Raw genomic sequence first — 19,099 nt, 5'->3', positions numbered from 1 at the left:
ACTAGGGTCACCTAGTGAGATAGGATTTTATTTTCTAGATTAGATTTGCTCGAGGACTAGCAAATAATAAGTTTGGGAGTATTTGATAGACACAATTTTGTGTCTAAATTGTCCTTAATTTTCTGTATTGTTGGTACTCAATTTTATACTTATTATGGTGTTTTGTGTGTTTGTAGGTATTTTTGGGAAATAAACATTTTTGGAAAATTCGGCTCGAAAAGCTGTTAAAGGCATCCCAGAGGAAATTTGCTAAACAGACCCCAGTTTTGGATAAGGGGAACTCAATTACTAAGGGGCAACTTATTTGATATGGGTCACCTTCTTTACTATTCGACACCCATTTCTATTCACACATCGGATTCGATTAAGGGTTGTCCATCTTCATCCTCGTGAAGTAACATTTTTGGCGGGAAAATATTTCTTCAAAATTGGTTTACAGCGTATTTACCTGGATTAATATTGGGCTACATTCTTGGAGATTTTGTTGCGCAGATGGATTGACTATGGCTTGTTTTTACCAAAACAGGGTTATTAATATCTTTGGATTCGATTGAAACGGAGTCACGTGGAAGAAACAGGGTATACATGCGTACATGAAATATTCTCGGGATTTTCCGAGTTAGTTTTGTAGTTCTGGCGTGTGTTATTGATCAGTTGATGCAGTCTATTTCGTGTTTGAGACATTGAATCCGTAAAGAAGGAAAGGAAAGAACGAGGAGAGGAAACAGGTGTTGATCTTTACACGAGTTCTGTTAACTCCTTCCCGAGTTTTATGTGGGGTTTCCGGTGTCTGTCTTGTGTTTAACTCGATCAAGGGATGTGCAGAAGTAAGTTGGAGAGATTTAAGATGGAGTATATCGCATGAGTAGCTAAATCAGGGAAGATATTCTTGTAACCTGCATGGAAATAAAATAAAATATTTTGTAATTATTATGGAGTTTGATTGGAGCTGTCGAGTATAAATAAGGTGTCGGGATGTCTTAGAAGTGCATGGAGTGTTAGGGGGACACGACAGAGAGTTTAGGACGGAGAAAGGAAAGTTGTAGACGTCATTGCTGCACTTTTAGGAGAAGAAGAAGACGAAGAATAGATCACTGTTTTTAATAGACTGTCGTCTCTTCTCTGTAACAGCTCAATTGTAACTGTAGGTTCTGTAACAGCCATAAAACGTTACAAATCCATGTTCGATTATAATTCTTCAATAAAAACACCTTTTTGAGCAATGAATTATCTTTTTGAATGTGTTTTCACCATGTGGAGCTAGACCCCAACACTGGGACGACGGAGGAAGACGATTTCATACTTGGGTAAAATTATTTAATTCTTTTAAGACTTTTGCATTAATTTTAATTGAAATATGATTTGAATTAATTGGTTGTCATTTAATTTGATGATGTATGCTTAGCTTAAATGTTTTGATACATCATGTTTGGGATTTACAACTAATCTTTTGAGAATCTACCTTGACAAAATCAGAGTCCATGTTAATTTTATTTATTGACCTTTCATTGTTGAGAATAAATAAATTGAAACTTATGTTATGAATTCGACGAAATCTTAGTCCCGGTAACTCTCTTCATCCTGTGACAATTTTTTGTACATATATTTTTCTTTTATTTTAGTTTATTAATTCTTAAAATCAATCTCATCAAGTCCGAGTGAACGACAACCTTTTACCACTATCAAAAATTCGATCATTTATGTGATTGGGAAAGTGAGTCTATTTAATTGATTTGGTTCATTAGATTTTTATATGATCTCAAAATATTAAGAAACATAATTGTGATGGTCTCACATCGATTAATGATTGATGTGCATGAAACTGTACTACTTCAGTTTTATCATATATTAACAAGGAATCGTGATCGGTATTTTTATGTCTGTGATTCCCATGCAAATATTGATTGGGCGTATACATCGATATTGTTGTTGCAACTAATTAACGTGATACGAGTTATTATCGGGATGGTAGATTCCCGAAATGTTAACACGAAGAAAAATTAAAGTCACCAGAAACACAAAAAAATTTAGTTCTCAAATAAAAATATTAAATTAAATTTTTAGCCCAAATAAATTACTTAATGAGTTTGGGCTTAGTAGTCGGATTTCGGCTCTAATATTGAAGTAGCATCTCGGTTTTTGGGGTATTGGATTCGGCTAGAATCTAGTGCCACAAAATTGGGGTATTACACTTATACTCATTGTTAATCATCTTAATGATGTTGGTATTGATCTTTGTATCTTCATTCGTTATCGGGCTACTATTTCTCGTCTTCCACATTCTTGGAATGATTACAATAACAAACTTAAGCATCTTGACACCGACTATGACTTAGAAGATTTACATCATCATCTTCGTATTGAAGAGGACTATGGTAAACGAGAAATTAAGGATAATCATCAAATTGAAAATCTTTCTAAGGTTAATAGTGTGGAAGAATCTAAAACACGTAATTCTTTGAAACCTAAGAATGATACTCGGTTTAAGAAGAAAAATCAAGAAGAAGGATAATGTGCTACTTCTGTAAGAAAACTCGGCCATTATACCCGTGACTATCGTCAACGAAAGAAACAAAATAAAAATGAGGTGAATATGTTCGATGAAAAACTTGTGATTATAGTGCAAACCACCAATATTGTTGCTGATAATAATTGTGGATGATGGTACGACAATGGTTCAACCGTTCATATCTCTATAAGGATAGAAATCTTTACAAGACATACGAACCGGTTATTGGAGAAGGAAATGAAGTTGAAATAACCTACGCAGCAAAGTAATTGGAAAAGGCACTGTTGAACTCGTGATTACTTAGGGAAAGACTGTTACTCTTGCTAATGTTTTACATGTCCCTGACATTGTGAAAATCCTTATTTCTGAAGACCTTAATGGATTCAACATAATCTACGAGTCTGATAAGTATGTATTGTCCGGTATGTTTGTTGGACAAGGATACTCTTGCAATGGGATGTTTAAGCTTAATCTAATAAATAATGGTTATGTTTATATTGTTGACTTTGTTGATTTATGGTTTGGTAAATTAGGACACGTAAATTATGGCTCTTTTTAAAACATGAAAAAGGCTCATAACTACCCCTCTTACTACACGACGCTTGCCTAGCCAATGCATAGATCTGGCTCTACCCAAACTTTTATGATTCACCCTTTCCACTGCCTGACTATTGCTGAGCAGTTTATTAGGGTCGATTTCTGATTGAAATTTTGATAATATTTCTAGATGTAAAATCTTTATGCAAGCAAAAAAATAAGTATATCTTTTTAATATGTGATAAGAAATTCTGCCTTGCATGAATTAGTAGATAGTGATGTTGGTGATCTTAAAAATCATATGACTGAAGGTAGAAACGTATGCTATGTCACTTTTGTACTATGCCTGCATAAGGAGAGACATAATTACATAAAATTAACATTTTACGTTTTAATCGTGGTGGTGAATATTATCCTAATGAATTGAAATGCCTAGTCATGTGGATATAGCATTTTTTTAAGGTCAAAAGGAAATGTGGGTCTGGAACCTGGATTTGCAGAGTTTGCACTCATTTATGAAAAGAAATTTGCCAGTTACTAGCAGTGTGGTCACAATGGAAACGGCTGTAATGATTTATCATCTAAAAATAGAAAAGCAAAGGAAGAACGTCTCTATTCCTCTGTATCTATTTAATGTCAAAACTGCTTTATTCACCAATTTGAACAGAAATCAGCCGCTCATTTCTTTTGCCTGTAAACATTATTATCATTCAATTTCTACCACAACAAAACCCTAGATTGGTTAAGCCTACTGCTACCCTCTTAGCCCACTCCCACCAACCGTTTCATTAGTATCTAACCAGTTTTACTTCCCAAAACCCCCATAACCATGTTTTGGCACAACACTCATTTTCCTCTATTGGTTAGTTAATGACAAACTTACACCTTTTTCCGCTTCATAACTTGTCATGAACTGCTGAATGCTGCAGCAGATAGTGGGAGCAATCCCGTTCCCATAATCTGCTCGGAGTTGTTTGTTCACCCTTCTTCTGATGCTTTCAGCCTGGTGGTCAATAATCATGCCATTAGAATTCAAAAATCTGGCATGCCACTTGACCTTGAAGTATACTCTGAGACCAGCTTCAAAAACATGGATGATTTGTTCTCCAATAATCGCGCAGGAGTATCAAACTCTGCAACTCGACCTACATCAGAAACACATAACTAACTCAGTTGAACTCTGCCAAAAGACACGATTAATGAAGGAATGAATCAAATAAAAGTTTAAGAAGGATCCCATTGTAAGCTACACGGTCTAGTTACACAGCAGCTACTCGGTTATACTGGTGTAAATGGAAATGATCGAAGTTTTGATTCTGTGGATAATTTCTAAAATCATCCCAACAAGTCAAAGTGCTCTACATATAAAACCCAACGCTGTGAAGTATGAAGTATGAACCATGTTAACTACCGGATGACTAGGATCGCCCAACAAAGGCAGGTTCGCATATCAGGATTGAACCCTTTACCTCGTCCAAGCTCCTATCCTGAGTTTTATCACCATTACTCAAAGCATCCAAGTTTAAATGCAAATTCAGGGTACTGATGTACTCACCATCACTGAGGACCAGAACCAGATCACTATCAATAACGGTTGGAATACGATGAGCAATAGTGCAAACAGTGCAGTCTTTAAACTCTGTTCTGATAATTTTCTGGATAAGATTATCTGTGCTTGTATCAACTGAGGCTGTCGCCTCATCTAATACTAATATCCTTGCTTGTTTTAACAAAGCTCTACCCAAAGAAACAAGTTGTCGTTGTCCAACACTCCAATTATCTCCATTTTCCAGCACTGCCAATTATACATAGAACTCAACTGATTAGATACCTACAAAGTCGGATACATGTCTTGGTATCTTACGACTATACGAATCTTGCACATTTCATTTAACGAAAACCATAAAACTTTACCAGGGGTGTCAAGCTTTTGCTCTTTTTGGCGGATAACCTCTCCAAGCTGAGATTTATCGAGTGCCTAAAGGAAATTTGCAAACGTTGTAAAAGAGGATTTTAAAAGCCTGGAATTGTAGACAGATTATCACTACGGAGAAAAGGTCGGGATTTTAATTTACCTGCCAAACCTCTTGATCTGAGTGCTCTTCAAGGGGATCAAGATTGCCTCTAATGGTCCCTTCAAACAAAGTTGGATCTTGAGGGATGATACTTAAACGGCTACGTAAATCGTGAAGACCTATCGTTGAAATATCAATGTTATCTATGATAATCCTGCCAACTGCTGGTTCAATCAAACGGAACAGAGCCTGGATCAGAGTTGATTTCCCACTTCCTGTGCGCCCAACAATACCGATTTTCCTTGCACCAGGAAATGTGCAAGTTACTCCATGAAGGACCACCGGAAGGTTCTCCTTGTAGCGAACCTGCCAAGGTTAAAGAAGAGTTGGATAAGATAAAAGCAGTACACATATACAAGTAAAACAGTTTTTCGGATGTAGATTTTGAGGAAAGATTATCTCAACTTCTTGGTAGAACGAAATAATAACAACAAACTCTTGACTAACGAGAAACTGACTTCAAACCTTTAAATCAATAAGCTCGATGGTTCCATTCTCTGGCCATAAGGGTGAAGGGCGAGAGTTCTCAATTATCGATGGAGCTTCACTTGTAATTTGACAGTACTGATTAATACGCTCAATGGAAATGATTTTGTTTTCAAGCTTACAAAAGCTAAGAATCCATCTTGACAACCGAGCGTTCAAATTAAGACCATAAGTCACGGCAAGACCTGCCATACCTGTACAGAACAACAGCAAACAAAAAAGTTTGTGAAACCAGTCGAATATACAAAAAGATGTGTCACTGTCACATATAGTAAGATAAGGTAAGAAAGCACTACATACTTGGATCAATACTTCCATGCGGGAAACTCACAAGCAAAGTCATGCAGAATGCAAACACAAATGTCGAAAGTAATTCCATGCGCAAGCAGAGCCATTCAATGGCTGCAATGCTGCAAAAGAATGGACGGGCGAAGCAATCGAGAAGGTATAGGTTCCTCTTCATAAATCGTTTTTCTTGACCAAACCCTCTAATTGTAGCAGCTCCGGCGATTGATTCCCCAAAGAGATGGATAATAGGAGATTTCTGGATGCTAACAATGCGAACAAGTTCCCTTGACGAGGCCATGTAGTATTTCTGTATTTTACATAAACAAGATTTATAGGAATACATACTCCAACCTTTGAAGCAAGACTAGAAACATAACTTTACATTAACTGGCACAACAAACAAAATAGTACTACGACAGCGAATAAGGATGCATGAAATCGACAACCAAACCGAAACATGATTGCTACACAGGAAGCTGTATCATCTACACGAGATACAGAAAAAATGGATGTACGATATGTTTGCAATATAAACTTGAGTTTGCGACATATATAAATACACCACATTGGACCGCACCATAAATCCGGCCAGACCCAATGTAGATCTAGCCTGGACCTAATCCGTTCTATACACTATTCACAAATTAAAACTACAGAAGATTAATAAAAATAAACAAGCTTGATATTTCTGAACACAGAATGATTTCTTCTGAAGTATCTAAGGAAGATTAATTATACAAAGGTCTTGAAAATTTTCGTTACCTGCATCCACAAGCAAGCGATGGCCATTGGGATGACAAGAAGTAAGACTTGCCATGTAACTGTTGTCATTACACCAACTATACCGAGAAGTTGTATTGTCGTAGATGCAAATCCACCCAGTCTGAAAGGAATATCAAGATCCACAACACTTTGATCCACAGAAACCTGGTATTTCATAAATAACCATGCAGATAGAGAATGTAAATTGAGGCAACATGACGGAATTTCATGAGGAACAATACATTTACAACACAAAACTCACTCGGTTCAATATTCTTCCAGCTGGAGTAGAGTCGAAAAAAGACATTGGCGCCCTAAAGACACATCTAAGCATCTTTATGAACAACTTCTGTGCCGCTGCTAGACCAAATGTAGCTACCAGAACAGCCCTAATGAAAACAAACCATGAGCTCCCGAATGCAAGGGCCATATAAACAAGAAGAAGGGTCATATTACTCGTCTTAGGATGGTCTCCTTTGGTTTGTGGATTTGCCCAAGCCATCCACCAGTTGCTTGCTATTTGGAGGACTTGAAATGATACTTGCGCAAGGATAATCAGTGGAACCAGCAATCCTTTATATGCTGCAGCCATATACGACAAGTAGACCTTCATGCTGACCTTTCCTCTCTCCCGTTCCTCTTCTTGAACAAGTTGTTTTTTCCTCGACCGTTTTGCTTTCTTTTTTTCCTTCATTGCTTTTCGATCTGCAACTGATTCTTTCTCTCGGACTTCTCCCAAACTATCTAGATTACTCGCTGTTGAGTCACATTTTTTACTGAAGACTACAGAGCCCACTTGAGAAACATTTTCATCTGAATCATCTGAAGTTTGCATGGGAATGTCCATAGAGCCAATTGCTTCATGGTGGGCACAAACCAATGCATTGAAATCTGTACCAGCTTGCAAAAGATCATCATATTTTCCAGCTTGTATGATCTGGCCGTCCCTCAGAACCTGTAAAAGGGGATGAATTTATCACAAGACATTATCTTAAAGATGCAAAATAATTTTAATTGTCATTCATAAAGATCGTTATATTTATTTTCACTAGTTTTTCATTTTCTTTGCAGTCAAAAGTTTAGCCTCAAATAGTGCAGTAAACAGCAGAAATGCAAAAACTTAAGGAGACTGTACCAGTATCAGATCAGCAGCTGGTAGAAACTCAACCTGATGGGTAACAAAGACCACTGTTTTTGTGGCTAGTGCTGTCATAATATACTCCTGCAGTTCAGTTTTAAAAGTTTAACCAGAAATGCCAAGTTATGTAAACCATTCTCCAAGTTCAGAACTACAGATTCAAGGAATCAATTGAAGTACTTTTTACCTTAAATAATTCTGATCCAGTGTGTGCATCTACAGCACTGAAGGGATCATCAAGCAAATAAATGTCCGCATCCTGATAGAGAGCCCTGGCGAGCTGCACTCTTTGTTTTTGGCCACCACTAAGGTTTATGCCTCTGTCACCAATTATGGTCTGGTCTCCATGTGAGAAAAGTTCCAAATCCTTTTTCAGAGAGCAAGCATGGAGAACATTCTTATACTTTGCCTTATTCATTGGGCTCCCAAACAGAATGTTGTCCTCTATGTTGCCAGATTGTATCCAAGCTGACTGAGAAACATAAGCTGCAGACCCACATACTCTAACCTAAAAGAGCACCAGTAATACCAAGAAAATGTCAAAAAATAAGTCACCAACTTTACAGGGAGACGGTAACAAACAGTCTCTCTTTTGTATTTTTACATCAGCTCTTTTCTGATTTTCTCAATTTTCAGAGGTAAGAAAAAACAAATTTTAAATATAAAGATATGTGATTATTAGCTTAGTTCTTTTTTGACAGGTAAGATGAAACAAAGAAATGTGGTTACTAGCTTGATATAAACAACACATACTTCTCCAGAGACTTTGGGTATCTCTCCGAGGATGCAAGAGAGGAAGCTCGATTTACCAGCACCAACCATGCCGCAAACAGCAACACGCATCCCACTCTCCACTCTCATTTGTATACCTGATAATGTCGGCCTAGTGCAGGAAGGATCCCAGCAAAATTCACCATCTTTAATTTCTATGGCCATATTCGTAACACCTCTAGGAAGAACAATTGTAGCATCTCCTTGAAGCTCTTCCTCCTGCAGAAAACCCGCAATTCTGTCCAAAGATACCTTTGTTTGAGCCATCATTGATACCAAATCCGGGAAATTCCTAAGTGGTTCTTGAAGGATTCGAAATGTAGCCAGTGCGGAGAGAACACTTCCAGCTGTGAGTTGACCACCCAACAGTATGGATGTACCAAAAGTAACAACAGAGACAAAAATGGGGGAACCCCAGAAAATGAATGTTATAAAAGCTTGCGAGTAAAGAGCCTTCCTTAGCCACCTGAATTCCACATTTCGCATGTCTTCCAGAATCAATCTATACCTATCTTCCCATGCTTGCAACTTGAGAATCCTCATATTCCTGAGACACTCAGAAGTTTTCCTCATCCTTTCATCCTTGGCAGTCATCAACTTGTCTTGATAATCTTCTTGCATTTTTGCAAGAGGAACAGTAACCACAATGGAGATAATAGTGGCAACTAGGGTCGCCAATGCAGCAATTCCGACATTTATGTATAAAATGGCTAAAGCAAGAATAATTTGCATAGGAAGCATCCATATATCGTGGAGATACCACGAGTAATCACCGACTCTTTGCACGTCGACCGCCATATAATTTACTATCTCACCACTGGTGTGGCTCTGCCTGGCTGAGCTTGAGAGCCTGAGGCCTTTCCGATACACCATTGCTGTTAAGGCTCCTCTTACATGCATGCCCAAGATATCTACCCCTAAGTACCACTGCCTAGTGCTTAATGTTTCCACTAACTTAGAAATAAAGAACACTCCAGCTAAAATATAACCCTCATTAGGAAAAGTTTGAATCCCACCTAAATAATCGACAAAATAGCGAACCATGTAAGGGCCTACATATGAAACCAAAGTAGTCAATCCAGCAAATACAGCGTTACAAGCAGCTTCCTTCCAGAACGATTTCAATATAGCCCAAGCCAAAGAGGGCTGTTTAGAAGGATTCTCAGCCTTCAATTTCTCCCAATTAGAGTTTAAAACCTTGAAAGATGTCTTTGATCGATCTTTTGGTGCTAAAAGAGGAATATCCCTGAGCTCAAGAGGACTTTTTGCACCAGTTGATAGCAGTGGGTTCAACCATGAAAGTGTAGCTAGACAAAAAATTCCTGCCCCACTATAAGGAGTAACCTTAAGACAACCAGCTTCTTCCTCTGGCAGCAATGGCTCTTGAAGACCAGCATTTCTATATACTTGTATCCCAGTAACACCTCGAATCGCAACGAAACATAGAAACGCAATGGCGGGTGTGGCGACAATATTATCCACAACATGCACATTCAAAATCTCAGACCCATTTACAAAGAATCCTTTACCATCAACATATAGTGAACACAAACAGATAACAAAAGTGACTAACCACCATATTCTTACCAACAATGGGTATTTCTCTAGCCCCTTGAATTTACAGTGAAATGCGGAGAAGCTTAACACAAACCAAGCTAGTATTTGAGCTATGGGTAAGTATATAAGTGACCAGTCATCTCTATCATCTCCTCCCCTAATTAAACTAGTAATATCAAACCCTAAGGCAAATACTTGTAGAAACAAAACATAGAAACAAGAGCAAACAGTAATCTTAAATGCAGTACCAATCTGAATATTGTGAATTGAATCAGAATAGTCATCTCCTCCCCGTTGTCTACTAGTGGCATTTGATCCGTCTTCTTTGATGAATGAATTCCCTCTATCAATACTACTCAAAATCCACTTACCTGATATGAATAAAAGATAGAATATGAATAACGATAAATGGATCGAAATTGATGCTTTTTCCAATATAGGTAATTCTTGAAACCCCTTAAGAAGGGATTCCATGTTCGTCTCTGTTTCTGTTAATCTTCTTTTGTTTTTGAATAATGAATAAGATTTGATTGAATAATGAAAAAGGTCAGTAGTATCCGGGTTTGAAGAAGTGATGAATAATAATAATAAGTTGTTCTTATGAGCATTTCATCATATAGGTAAGATGTGAAAAAACCAATTGCTTAGAAACGACGACAGGTTTCAGAGATGGGTTTTTAGATAAAGAATCTGCAGACACATTGCACATGAATACAAATCAGACTTTTGTTTCTCATCTACCCAAATCACGGTTACCCAAAAATCAAAAAAGAAAAACTACCAGAAAATTTCTCTCTCTCTGTCTAATTCCAACGTAGTTTATCTCTTTTAACAAACCACAACCAGACAAAAGAAACCAAAACCAAAATAAAAGAAATCAGAGAACCCCCAGACGGTAAAATTGTAAAGTGAGCCGGTGCAGATTGCCGAGGCTGCTCTGATTTGGGTCGCTATAAGAGCAGCTGAGCAAACAGCAGCAGCAGCAGCTTCTGCACCACCTTGTTATTAATTAGAAGGAAGGAATCAACAAATTGGTAATGATGGTGAGATTTATTGACAGTTTCTGAATGTGGGTTGTTGTTCTGTTTCTCTCTCTCTCTTTAACAGAATTGAGCTTCTTCTTTGATGTATTGAATGTACATGTTGATAATATTGATGTACTTGCCAAAACTATTCTGTTTTGATTTTTAGTTCCAAAAGAAAAAACCTCTGTTTGGTTTCTCACTATCTCATTAAATAAGAGAGATAGATTTTAGAGACGTGAGAACATAGAGTTCTTTCTGAAAAAAAAGAAGGTATGTATGTTTAGTGGGTTTTACACATAATAAAATTACTGTTGTCATGTGTCACAATGTCCATTAATGTCTCTCAGATTGAAGTGAAGATCCTTTGGTAGGAGTCCGAGTATATATATAAAAAAAAAAAAAAAAAAGATATTAGGGTTTTTGTTCCATTGGGTTGTATCGTAGTGGTCTTTGTAGGAGCTGGTTTCATGGTGGAGTCTGATAAAGCCGTGAGTATGAAACCATTTGTTTTTGGACTAAAGTTTTTACTTTATAAATTATATTTATATTTATGGTATTAACTTTGTTTCCTTTCTTTTTCTTTTTTTCTTTCTAGTGTGTGATCATGTACTATCAAAATCTTGAGTTACTTTGGATCATTTTTTTTTTCTTTTTTTTTTTCTTTTCCTTGTACCGTATTTTCTAAAGGGCTCTGACTTTCTTTCATTTTTCTTTATACTAGTTTGTCACACTTGGGATCCACGGGTCTGTCTATTTTTATGAGATGTTGGATAATTTCATTTAAACCAAAAAATATTATTAAAATGTTATACAGATTTTTAACAATTAATAAAAATGTAATCCAATAGAAATAAAAATTATAATTAAAAATATTATGGTCGTGCATTAATTTATATTTTTTGCTCAAATTTCAAAAATTCTACTCGGTCATCCGGAAAGTATGGCACATTCTTGTTCTGATTCTGATAATCTTCAGTATTGAGAATTCATTGTTGGATCGATTCGGTAGATTGCATCGTCTGATCAGCAATTATACCTAGATTGTATTGTTTGATCAGCAATTCAAAGAAAGAAGTTTTATTTTTGTAAATATCGAAGTGTCTCGTTGTTGTTGAATGTGTAATCATACTACAATTCACCAATTGTTTAGCCGACTTCCCTATTACTATATCGATTGTTGTTGCAGTTCCGTCTCCTATTGTTTATCTTGTAGTTTATGTATCTGATTTATAAGAATATGCGGCTTAATTGTTTCAAGAATCAAAAATTACGTGTTTCCTTAATTACTGTGATTTGGGAAGTATAATTGTTTCAAGAATCCAAAATTATCTGTTTCCCAAATTACTGTGATTTGGGAAGTACGATTGAATTGCATCTAGTACGCCAGTAACTTTTACTTTCACCCTTTACTTTGGGACAACACACTTTACAATCCATGTAATATATAATACCAATTTGTTCCTCTAGAAAAATTTCAAGTATTATTTCATGGTAAGCGAGTATTTTGAAATATGGGTATCTTTCAACAGAAAGTTATCCTCGTAAGATTGAAATGGATTTACATTTGAAATTAAATACCGAAAATCATTATGTAAATTATAGAAAAGAAATCTAGGCATTAGTCTCCATTGTCGTTTATGAGGTATTATGTCCTTGTTTCCTTGTCTGCTTAGCTAAAGTATGTACCATTTTATTACTACTCCTATGGTTGAAAGAAAAATCTTGAGAGCTTCTGGTTTAGAGATTATGGCCTGGTTTCTCCACTGGATTGTGTTTGCTTTACCCTGTGACAAACTCCATTACCCCATTGATATTTCCTTCAATCAAAAAATGTTGAGTGTCCATGCTTGCAACCAATTGTGTTGCTTCTAGCAGAGTCGGTCTTCTGCCTCTTCATGGCTGGAGGAATTGTTGGTCACGAATCCAGCTTGGAAAATTGTACCTTAATCAGAATGAAGGATTAATTCATATCCTGCAGGTGAAACTTCATCAAGCTAAGATGCACCAAAATTTATCTTGTACTGATAAATTAGGTGGTCTCTATCTTTTGTTTAAAATTTGATTTGTGGGAAGTACTGAGTTTGACTAAGCCCATTATCAGTTGAAACAGAAATATGCAACAAGGAAGGGGACTGGAAGTTCAGATGTCGAAGAACTCCTAGTGAAGTCTGCAAACACATGATGTGAATTCGCTGCGGCAATGGATGTCGATTGAGAAATAACTCAAGTAACCAACCTCTTGTTGGGGAAATCTATATTAGGGGTGACCAAAAACATCCACACTCATGAAACCAATCCGCATTTTAGCTGGTGGAAACCCAATCCGTCTCTCGGGTGGATTGGGTCCGGGTGAATTTTTGAAACCGGACATTTTAAAGGTCGGACGTGGGTGAGACATTACGCATCCGTAGGACACCCAATCCGGAGGGAAATATTATAGCGTGAGCAAGGTATTTACATTTAGAAACCATAGAAATAACCATGATCAAAATGAGAGAGACGGACAAAGTTAAGGATACTATGGACCCAATATGCATGATCACTAATCTTTTGTTGTCTGTGTTTATTGGACACACTACAAAAATTAGTATTTTGTAATTATGTTTTGAATTCCGCCAATCCACCCGCAACAATCCTGTTCATCTGTTCACTTGTGGATATTTTACCCGTCGGGTAATGGACTAGACATGGTTGCATTTTCATATCCGTTATTTTAATGTATTGGACACGGATGGATAATGTATATATTTGTTAGGGGTGAGCCATGAGTGGGTGGGTGCGGATTTAAGGAAATATTCTGCTTACACTTCTATAAGTAAAGTATCAAGTGAGCTAGTTCCAAAAGAAGAAGAAGAAAAAAGAAAGAAACCTTGTACATCCATATTTAGCCACCCGTTGACAAATAAACGTGAAAATGAATTAATTAATTACGTATACGTACGTACACTGTCAACCTTCTTAGGGAAGAGAACCTCCACGCAGGTATGATCCAGAAGGCCGAAACCCACAATTTAAACACATGATGTGAATTCGCTAGGAAAAGGAAAACCATGCAAGCCGTAGAGTTAACCTTGGAACTAAGCTATCCGGCTATGCAGCCCTATGTCTCTCGATTATCCCATGAAGAACGCCAGTATCATGATGTGATAGGGATCACCATATAAATTTCCATAGGTTGGTATCCATTTTTGTCGCCGTCACAGTACCTTTTAAAAGAACTCCTAAAAATGCACCAATTTGGTTTACAACACAGTATAAGATAATCATAACAGGGAAAAAATTAATTAATCAATCACAGCATGTGCGTCATCACCAACTAATATACAGTTTTAGATACAAAGGGTGTTCGTGTTCGTTTAACAAATTGGACTATCCGGCAACATTGCTATCCCACAAAAACAGCCAAACCAATGCAAACTATTATGATGTAAAACAATCAATACACCTGCACCACTAAACCATACATAAAAACAAAAAAAGCCAAGGCAAAAACAACCACTAATGAAGTTCAGTAGTTGACAGCAGAGAAAAAAAAAAAAAAAAAAAAAAAAAAAAAAAAAAAGGCAAAATCGATCTTAAGTATTACCCTATGAGAGGGTAGTACAAAGAGAAACTTAAAAAGACCTATAGCATTAACAGAAACTACATACATGACCGAAGTACGATTATTAAAACCAAAATGAAGGTCTAACGTGAGTCCGCAAGTTTGAAATCATGAATAATCTGGATTCGTTTGCAAATAATCTTATCAGTGGATCAAGTATAAGGACTTACATATCTAACATGAAACAAACTGACAGAATGTTTGTTTAATAGCTCATTAATTGAGGAATCAAGGAAAAATGAAAGACGATCTAACACAAAAAATCAATCAAATACGCGCATATTTATGTAGCCAAAAAAAGAGATTAAATCACCCCCAATATTTTTCCACTTTTAACCAAAAATGCAAGATTGATTATCAAGATTACTCAAAAATGCCAGCAATGATAATTTCAATTTACAAAAACATGATGTTTCTATATCCAGTTTTAAGGTTTCTTTCCACCTGTGAAGGAAAGATACCATGGATCACGAAAAATAATTGAAATTACTGGAGTAAGAGCTAAGAACACCGTCTCCAATTACCATAAAGGTACTACTATCAATTAGCATCAATTCAACTGCTTAATCATACAGAAAGAGTAAATTACCATATGTATTGAAGACCATATGCCAATAGAAGGTTGCCTGGTTCGATCTTGATTTTTGAAAAGCTGAAACTTACTAAATTTTTCTTGGCTGTTACAGGGTGCCTTCACAACTCTTTTGGGAGCATGTACAACTACTTACTATATTTTCAGATGATACAAAACATTTTTTTTCTAAAAAAAACAACAAAAAATAACCAATCTTAAACCGATGAGATAAATTACAAAAGTAATACCAACTACAAACATGATATTTTTTTCTTACCTTCTTCACAGGTTCAGTACTGGCGGCAAGACCCAAGTTTGGTTGTTTCTTTTAGCACACTAAGCTAATATACAATGTGTCATGCAATCCAACTATCTTGCAACACAAAACAGAGCAAAAAAAAAAAATAGTAATGAAAATAAAAAGTGTGTTGATAGCCGTTACCTTCTTCTCTCACGGTATTTGAAGGATTCATTTTGTTTGAATCGGCTCATATCCATGGCTGTGCTGTGGACCACTTGACTCGAGCCGTTCGCGAAAACTCACCCACGTCCTCTTCCAATTATTCAGCGTACCCTAAATCAAGACAACACTTAACATGGGACCTATACAGTTAAAGGAAATTTGAAGGAAAGAGAAGAGATCGCGGGTGTGTTCTTAGGAAAAAGCGCAAAACCATGCTAAGACACTTGAAAAAAGAAAACCTCCCGATAACAAATATATTTACCTAAGTCGTCATTCCACTGGGAGAATAAATATCACGACCTTGGATTCGTCATCCTACATTTTTTTTTTTGATTTCGTAGATCGTAAACCAATCTACAACAAAAGTAAAATAGGAGGGTTAAAATTCAAAGAAAACCCACGTCTAAACATAAACAAAAACATCATGATTAGTTCCATTACCTCTGATATTAGCATTCACGAGCTCCCATTGCTGCAGCTGTTACACTTCCGATGGTACATGCAAAACAAATCACAAAAATATATAAGACTTTAAACTGACAAACCCTGCATTGCAAGAGCAAAAGAAAGAAAAAAGTAAAACTCTAGAAATAAAAAGAAAACGTGGAAACAGTGAAATTTGGTTGTTGTTCGAGTGCTTTATATAGTGAATCGCCGAACCCATAACTTCTATACAAAAATAGTTTTTCTTTTAACATAATATCTTAAAATTTGTATAATTTCCATAATAAGAGATTTCCGACGATACGTTAAGATACTGCATTTAAAATTTAAGATACTGCATTTACTGTTGGGATATTTTCTTTTTCCAAAAAAACATTGAATATCTTTTACACATCTAATAATAATAGAAATTATTTTATTTAATTTTGTTATGAAATGAATGATAAAATAATTGCTCACGAAATACTCCTGGGATTTTTTGTTTTGTTCTTCGCACAAACGTTTTCTTTTTTCTTTTCAATTTTTTTGTTTTTGTTTTCTATTTGTTTAATATGTTCTTTTGATGATTTTGTAATTCATCTGTTTGACAGGTTGAAGGATCAATATTTTCGGGGAGGAAGAAGTAAATCAACGTGTAATAATCGATAACTCCGGATATTTCTCAAATTTTAAACATTGACCTAAATTTGATGAAATTGTAATCCAGGTTAAATTAGTTGATTGGGATTGTAATTAGGACTAATTTGATTTTTAGAAATGTATTTGGATATTGGACTTTTTAATTTTAAATTTTATTATTAATTTAATTTTATGATAAAATCATGATGAAAAATATATATCTCGATGTGATTTTTTTTTTTGTTTGATTGTGATTAAATATATTTTAGCCGATTTTTGGTGAATTTTAATATTTTGTAAAATTTTCTTAGTTTTGAAAATATTTTTTTAGCTTTTTTTACCGGATATATCAAAAAAATTACTAAAAAAAATATAAATGGTGGGACCAGAATCAACCAGAAGCTCCGATTAACCACAACACTCGGAAAAAATCTATTTTTACACAGTGAATTTTGAGTACAAATATCTTGATTAGTAAAATAGGCATCAAATCATGTCTTGCCAATTTTTGACACCAAGGTTCGGCTGTTGGAGGACTGATTTGGATGCATGACTGAAATTGTTTTCGGTGGTATCGCGAGGCTATTCCCCGTAGAGTTCTAGTGACTCAAAAGCAATTTTATTCCTAAACTCATGGTACATGGGGTGGTGGAGAAAGCATTACACCTACTTTTGACCATCCAAACAAACACGAGGGGTGAAGATGTTCGTTGGCTTTATGGAAAAGAGATTTAGAGACGAAGTAATCCGATTTTTCTTCGGTGGAGGGTGACTACTCCTGTTTAGGACCATGTTTATTAAAGCAAAAGAAAAAAACGTAATTACAAGAATATCCCTCACCCTCGTAATCCAAAGAAAGAAAAAGAATAACTACAAACAGAAGACTAATTGAATAATTTTATCACATATATGTATGTCATAAACCTCACATCTAAACCTCCGCTCCTCTGATCCGATAAATCTCAAAGGTAAGACGATTTGTTTTTCTGATTTCAATCCTACTAGTATTTATTCTTGTTTTTATCTCTTCTTTCCGATATCCCAGTGCTTCTCTTAAAACATTTCTTTGGTTTGTGGTTTGTGCTAACAGAGGCTATACCAGTTAGGTTTGTGTAGTAGCTACTCAGGGGCCGGTTCTCCCTCTCTTGTCTTTTTAAACTTTTCATTTTTTCTTATATCTTCTCCTTTGTTGTTTGGTTCCTATGCATTTTCTAAAGGTTCACTAGTTTAGGTACTAATTAAGTCACTTCATTCAAATTTCTTGGTTTATATTTTTAATTTTGCAAAAATGAAAATTCTTTTTTGGAATGTCCAAGGAATTGCTAATAACTTTACGAATGAGCAGTTGCAGAATCTCGCTAAAACTCAAAATCCTGATTTTATTTTTCTTTGTGAAACTAAAATTGATAAAAATAGGATGATCTTTATTGCTCAATCTTTACATTATCATAATTATCACTATACTAATAGGATAGGCTACGTTGATGGTCTTCCTAATATAGAAGGATGGAATTAGTTATGATAGTAAGCCTGAAATCTTGATATCTTTTATGTATGGTTCAACCTATCCTGATCCAAAGAAAAAGCAATGGAATTTTATGCATGAACTTAGTAAGGAGGTTTTTCAGACTTGGTTAATCATAAGTGACCTAAACTTTCATTTAGGTAGGAATGATAATAACACTGATTTTTGGGTCCATAATAAAGTTATGGACTCGAGTATTATGGATATTGGTTTTGAAGGAAAAAACTATACTTGGACTAATAATAACTTTGGCACTGGAAGTAAAAGAGCTAGAATTGATTTGGCTCTAGGTAATAATGACTGGTTCATAAATTTTTCTCAAGCTAAGCTGTTAAACATGAATTTTATTGGGTCTGATCGTTGTCCTGTTCTCTTGATTACTAATCCTATTCCTAGAAATCTTTGGAGACCTTTCAAGTTTTTCAGTATTTGGTTAAATCATGGCTCTTTTAGAGCTACTATGGATTATGATTGGAATGTGAATGTGCATGGTAGCCCTGCATATAAACTTAAGCTTAAACAACAGAGTGCTAGGTTAAATTTATCTCAGTGGAACAAGATGGAGTTTGGTGATATCCATCAGAACATCAAAAATATTCAGATTCAACTAGAAAATGCTCAAAGTGATTCTAGTTCTAGTGAACAAATTAGTAGAGTGAAAGCTCTCACTAATGACTTGGAAAATTGGTATAGTATCCAAACTGAATTTTATAAATTAAAGTC

At 35.7% G+C, this 19,099-nt stretch overlaps 1 protein-coding gene and 1 long non-coding RNA gene across 2 annotated transcripts; both read right to left on the bottom strand.

Annotated features, from left to right (window-relative positions):
* Positions 1 to 3,634: 3,634 nt before the first annotated feature.
* Positions 3,635 to 10,597, bottom strand: LOC113333680 (ABC transporter C family member 5-like). Its single transcript, XM_026580104.1, has 11 exons — positions 8,549 to 10,597; positions 7,983 to 8,303; positions 7,793 to 7,879; positions 6,920 to 7,612; positions 6,658 to 6,822; positions 5,908 to 6,202; positions 5,587 to 5,801; positions 5,122 to 5,427; positions 4,961 to 5,024; positions 4,602 to 4,841; positions 3,635 to 4,191 (listed from the first exon to the last, which is right to left on the bottom strand). Exons 1-11 carry the CDS (start codon positions 10,595 to 10,597, stop codon positions 4,079 to 4,081), a joined length of 4,548 nt encoding a protein of 1,515 aa, XP_026435889.1. The 3' UTR covers positions 3,635 to 4,078.
* Positions 10,598 to 14,008: 3,411 nt separating this feature from the next.
* Positions 14,009 to 15,589, bottom strand: LOC113333512. Its single transcript, XR_003352096.1, has 2 exons — positions 15,342 to 15,589; positions 14,009 to 14,369 (listed from the first exon to the last, which is right to left on the bottom strand). It is a non-coding gene; the product is annotated as an uncharacterized LOC113333512 (long non-coding RNA).
* Between the last annotated feature and the right edge of the window lie 3,510 nt (positions 15,590 to 19,099).

The sequence above is a fragment of the Papaver somniferum genome, unplaced genomic scaffold (assembly GCF_003573695.1).
Source record: "Papaver somniferum cultivar HN1 unplaced genomic scaffold, ASM357369v1 unplaced-scaffold_133, whole genome shotgun sequence".
In the NCBI taxonomy this organism is placed as follows: domain Eukaryota; kingdom Viridiplantae; phylum Streptophyta; class Magnoliopsida; order Ranunculales; family Papaveraceae; genus Papaver; species Papaver somniferum.
Note: the sequence above shows the minus strand (reverse complement) of the source record. Positions and strands in the feature narration are given on the sequence as shown.

Coding starts and splice junctions, on each gene's coding strand:
- LOC113333680 (XM_026580104.1), bottom strand. CDS start 10,597: ATGGAATCCCTTCTTAAGGGGTTTCAAGAATTACCTATATTGGAAAAA. Junction 7,880..7,982: donor CTGGATCAGAATTATTTAAG/GTAAAAAGTACT, acceptor ACTGAACTGCAG/GAGTATATTATGACAGCACT. Junction 4,192..4,601: donor GGTTCTGGTCCTCAGTGATG/GTGAGTACATCA, acceptor TTTCTGATGTAG/GTCGAGTTGCAGAGTTTGAT.